General features: G+C 35.4%; 1 protein-coding gene across 1 annotated transcript in view; it reads left to right on the top strand.

Annotated features, from left to right (window-relative positions):
* The window catches only part of LRP1B (LDL receptor related protein 1B), a 1,585,724-nt gene that overhangs the window by 1,081,018 nt on the left and 498,706 nt on the right, over nt 1-6,000 (top strand). Inside the window, exons 34-35 of the mRNA XM_019553609.1 lie at nt 2,692-2,817; nt 4,988-5,119. Coding sequence (XP_019409154.1) covers nt 2,692-2,817; nt 4,988-5,119 — 258 coding nt within the window. The remainder of the gene's footprint in view (nt 1-2,691; nt 2,818-4,987; nt 5,120-6,000) is intronic.

The raw sequence follows: 6,000 nt of genomic DNA, 5'->3' as shown, positions 1-6,000 counted from the left end.
TGCTCGAGATGCATCTGTGGATGCATTACAAGGTACGGTTGGCCTTCCTGACTGCTTCCCCATGTGCAACACCTTGCACTTATCAGTGTTAAACCCCATCCTATTCTCATCCGCCCACTGTTGCAACCTGTCAAGGTCAGAATCCTCTAGGCAACCACTATTAAGAAAGAATAATGTAAGCTATTTTGGTCCATGATACCCATAAGCTCCTTGCTGATGACACTGAAAATGGTCTCCACAATGCAGGTATCTTTTGCACCAACTTTCTCAAAATTGCACAGTCTCTTGGTGACTAGACAACTGGAATTATCCTTGCTGTTAACATACTGAGTACATTTATACCAGAGAGTCAATACCATGAGAAATACAGATCACTGTTTCAGTGTCAAGACATTGGAGAGAGCTGATCTGCCTCTGAACTGACTTTAGGCAGAAAGGTCTGAGCTAAGACAGAGGCATGATGCGTCTTTGTGTAAGTCCAGACCCTGAAAAGCATGACTCATGTTTATGTTCGCCATGGAGCGATATTCCTTCCTGTCACTTTCTGATAATAGTTTGGGGGTATTGACCAGTGTCACGGAGTCTCCATTTTTTTTATAATAAATGAGTCTGGGAACTCCAATTAAAGTGAGAGCTATCTAAATACAGGATTTCACCAGAGAGGTATTCTAATATGTCCTTCTGATGATGAAGCTACTCCTGTACCACTTTATGAATATGACCATAGTACTCATAAGTAATGTTCTGGTTGGGATTTGGGAATGCTCAGAGACTCAGACAGAATATTTCCCCTTTTGAAGAAGAGTATATATTTTCATAAAATCAGCAAAAATGTTCTATTATCATTGTTTCTAGCAAGAGGTCATCAGTTAATATTAGCAGTGTTGTTTCAGTCCCATTTTCAGCTTTAAACTTAAAAAGTCTGAGATTAATAACATTGTATCTAGCTAGGAAACGTTTAATGTACTTTTCCAACAACTTCTCTATAACCATCTTACTGGGGACCATTAGTCATTCACAGAAATATCCAGTAATGATTCCTTGAACAGAGGTGTTTCTCGGAAAAACCTACAACTCCTATCTTAGGGAGATACTTGTAGTTTCAACTGGCAATTGACAAATGTCATTCTGTTGGTATGAACCTGACAGGACAGAAGGGAGCAAGAAAGAGAGACTGTGTTTCTGCTTTATTGTGATAGTGGAAAACAGCACAGAAAACAACTTGAAACTCCCCACACCAGGAAACCCTTCAATCATATTATTTTGATGATCCTGATTTGATGGGAAATGACTCCATAGGTGCAGATACCTAACTCAAAAAGTGTTATGCTGTAATTGCTTGGACGAACCCTTAGACATATGCAGTTAGTGCTCTAGACATCTCTTTGCAGTTCATACGTTGGAAGTCGTATGTAAATCAGGAAAAGGTTGAAAGATGTTGGAGAGGGTGTTTAGAAGGAGATTTAATGTGCTGTTTTGTCTAAGCAAAAAATCATTATAAATTGTACCAAACAACCAGTAGACAGTTGAGAATTTGAAGTCATAATATTCCCTGAAGGGCATCCAACACCTCACTAGGTTATTCCAGCTCTTTAGTTGGATCATCATAATATATCTATTGCCTCCAATGTCGAATCTGTTCAAAGAATCAGGAAACAGTTGTGAGTTCAAAATAAAAGTGGCATGTAAGAAGAGGAGGTCTGATTGCACAGTCAAATCCCACCATCTTAATATGCGTTTAGGAGCCAAAATAATTCTTTCTGGGTTTTTGTTGTGTTTTGTTTTTGGTTATTGTACTGCCTTATATTTTTGCAGCACATTTGATGCATATCTGTTCATGGTACTTTGCTTTTCTGAAGGGGGTTTGTTGAAGTTTGTATCAATTCCTGACACGCTGTGAATATTATTGCAAGTCCTAATATAGTTAAGAGTGGTATAAGCATTAGATATTTAATTAACTTGCTGTGCAAGTTAATAAGTTATTTAAGTTTAGACATTCATTTTTAATTAGTAAACTGTGCCTGGACTCTTCTTGCGGTATTTCAGAGGGACTTCTAGCTATGATTACCAGGATAATGTTTGCTATTGACACAATATAGAAAAAATGAAAATTCATGTCTTGGATAAAGAGGTAACCCACAATGTTATGAACTTGACACAGTATTTGGAGAATCAGGTGGTTGTTCCCAAGTAAAATAAGTCAGTAAATTAATATATACTTAATACACATATTTCTTTAACATTAAATTTAATTTTAACAATGACTTCCACGTAACAACATGGCCCAGAGCGTTCAACAATGTGAACTTGACACAGTAATATATTTTTTTAAATTACCATGTTTTCTTAATTTAAAGTAGACATCCTTCCCTACTCCCTTTTCTGCCCTTTTCTGATTATGCCAAAAGAACAAATTAAGTCAGGGCTAGTTTATTTTAAAGGAACTTTAATGAATTGTAAAAGCACAATATGAAATTAACCTGAAGATGTTTGTAATTTCAACATATGCATATCTATATTCTCAGATAATTCAGATTATCATAATATTATGATTTGATAAAATTATATATAAACCCTAATATCATGTAATAGAACAGCCTAATTTTCAACAGTATGTAGTAAGCTGTATCCAGGAATTGTTTTTCTCCTCTCTTTTTTCTGTCCCCCCTCCCCCCTCCAATCTTCCTGTAGGTATCAATTCCTGTCAAACCAACAATGGTGGATGTTCCCAACTTTGCTTACCAACATCAGAAACTACTAGAACATGCATGTGTACTGTGGGCTACAATCTTCAAAAAAATCGTATGTCATGTCAAGGTATAAAGCTTTAAAATTCTAATTTTGCTAAGCCAAATGTATGGAAACAATTAAACAGAAAGGAATCATTATTCTTATTATTTTTTTAACTTAAATGAGTAGTGTTACTAATAAAACTATGGCTACATTAAAGTGGAAACACAGAGTTATCATTAAATTAAAGGTTGAATTGCAACTTTGATTTTCATTTCCCTATTTCATTCCCTTGTTCCTTCTTTTTCAAACAGATTTATTTTGGCTATAAATAAATAAACAATAAATAAATGCTAGGAAACGTGTATATCTCTTTCTTTTCAAACAAAGATGCACTGAAAAAGTATGAAGGGCTCATAACAGCTCTTTTTTTTGCTTTTCATGTCTCTTGGATTGCTCTATGTATTTGGTTGGGGTTTTTTAAAACAAAACAAGAGGAATATATCTTTTTTTCATGCTCATATTGTCACAGGATATGAAAAACTAATGTTTTGGAAACTTAACACAGGCAAATTTAAAAGAAACGGGTATTCATAAGGGTTACAATTATTATTTTAACCCTAAACTCCAGAAAGGGTTCTACCTCCAGAATTTGTTGCAGTTCAAGGATTCTCCCCCATCACCTCCCCTACCCCCAATTTCTTGAAAAGATTTCAAATTAAATACTTTGAAGCTCTCCCAACATTTGGATCTTTTGGGCATTTGTACACGTTTGTGCCGCAGCACCAGGCTCTTTTAAAAGTGCTGCGGCGCATACAGTTGTATACGTGGCGAAATGCATGTCAGCTCTGAGACAATGGTGGAGTTGTGCTTTTGAACTAAAACACAATGGAGCTTTAGTTAGAGCAGCCCCACTGGCATTTTGAAACACAGGGTTGTTGAATACAAGAGACACAGAGGCTGCTTCCAGCTGACTTGATAAATTGACTCTGCTCTGACTTGCTAATTAGCACGTCAGACCAGACATCCAGCACATGTATAGATGCCCAGAATTTTTAATTACACAATCAAAATACAGTTTTTCTGTATGATCTCTGTCTCATTCATTGAATAGGATAAACACAGAAGGATGCAGTACTGAGGCTAAATGAACAAGGTTAAATCCGGGGTCTAGTAATCCCTCAGTGCTTTAAAATGAACCATAATTAAGCACAAGATGACTCCCTAAAACTTTATTTTCTTAACCTTGATTTTGCATGCATACCATAATATGCATATAATATATCATATTATACACACACGAATATATTATTACTATCAAATTCAAATATTTAAAGTAGATAAGGTTTAAAAAGAAAAACATCTCATTTGGCATACACCAAAGGATAAAGAGAGCACTATGTTTGCAAGGTTGGGGGTGATATCCTGGGTAGCAGCGAACCCAAATATGAATCTGGTGTCATAATGGATTACTGAGTGAACATGATTTTACAGTGTAAAGCTGTTAATAGAAGAGGGAGTAATGTCATCCTTGAATGTATAGTCATGGGCATCTTAAATAGCTATAGAGATGTATCCATCTGGCATTGATATGAATGATACTGTGTATAATTCCAGTATCCACAATTCAGGGAGGATGTTAAAATTTGAAGAAGGTTCAGGGAAAAGCCATGAGAATGACTGACTAAAATATGCCTTTCAAGGAAGCATCCGTTAGGCTCAGTTTGTTCAATTTAGCAAAGAAGCTGGTTAAGATATGATTTTGTTATACTCAACGAACATCTTCATTGTGAACAGAACTTTAATATTAGTGGGGAGGAGGGATCTTTAGTCCATTTGAGGAAGACATCAGTGGAAACAAAATACATTCACAGGAGAAATAAGTCACCCAAACAGTGAGGACAACTAAACAATAGGGCAACTTACTAAGGATGGCTGATGGATTTACCATGACTAGTAATGTTTTAACCAAGAGGGGCTTATTTTTCAATCAGGACTTGGTTTCAAGAAAGAATACAGGAAGTCTATAAAGTGACATGAGGTCATTAGATTGTTCTTTGGTGGCTTATAATTTGTATGTTTGCTTATGTAGAAAGCAAGAAAACAATGCAGTGATGCTTAATGAGCAACAGATAAACTTCTAAAGAAATCTAGATGTATGAGTTTTATTTAAGTATTTAAGTGCCTATATTGTGCACAGCACTGCATGTTAACCTATAACGACTGAATTTTGTTTCCATTATTTATTTTCCCTCAGGTATTGAATCATTTCTTATGTATTCTGTTCATGAAGGAATTAGAGGAATTCCTCTTGATCCAAATGACAAAACAGATGCCTTAATGCCTATATCTGGAACTTCATTTGCTGTGGGTGTCGATTTCCATGCAGGTAAATAAATAACATGTACCTGTATCTGACATAAAAACCTAAAATCTTAATTTTCTTCAAAACTTCTAAGTATGAAGGCTGTGGGAACTTTGCTTTCTGTAAGTCACACTTTGTAAAAAGAGGGATTGATGCTCATTAAAATATTAGAGGGGTTTTTTTTCAAATTGTAATTCTGTGATTTTTTTTCCAGAAGTAACCGAAACATTATAGCCCACTTTTAATTTATGTTTTTAACTTTATGACTAATAATGAAACACAATAAATGTGTTGTGTGGAAGAAGGGAAATTGAAAAGATAAAAAATTAAGGAATAAAAATAAGAAAGAAAAAATTAGAAAATCTGCTAGAAACATCATGCTGGATGTAGAAATCAATCAATACATGCTATACCCTGGTTTGTATGCAATCTGATATTCTATGTTTGCAAAATTGATCACGTGCACAGAAAACATATGTGGTAACATCTCTTCCTAACTTTGTTACTTTGAAACTAAGCCAGAGGTTGTGTTTTCTGTGTATACCGGGCAGTCCTTAGCATGCTTAGAGATAGTGTAGCTGGCGTCCTTGGACGATCGATGTTGCTGGTTCTGGTTTGAGGAATTTGGTGTAGGGTTGGGATGCCTGATGGATGTGCATGGGTTGAGAGTCTAGGAACGCGTAATGACTTGAATCAATTTTATTTACTAATTGAATCATGATGTAAAAATGGAAGGCCTGATTTACACACATTTAGAAGGATAATTGCATATGTGATTTTCTTTTTTGTTTGCTCATTTGATTTAGTGGCATAAACTTGCTTCAGTGGTAACAATGAAAAATATTCAGAATATTAAAGCATGGTTCTAAAAGAACGAAGACAGGTCATAGGAATTACTTTGCATC

The sequence above is a fragment of the Crocodylus porosus genome, unplaced genomic scaffold (genome assembly GCF_001723895.1).
Source record: "Crocodylus porosus isolate Cpor-Errol unplaced genomic scaffold, CroPor_comp1, whole genome shotgun sequence".
Lineage (NCBI taxonomy): Eukaryota > Metazoa > Chordata > Crocodylia > Crocodylidae > Crocodylus > Crocodylus porosus.
The sequence above is the reverse complement of the archived record's forward strand: the minus strand, read 5'-3'. Positions and strand labels throughout refer to the sequence as shown.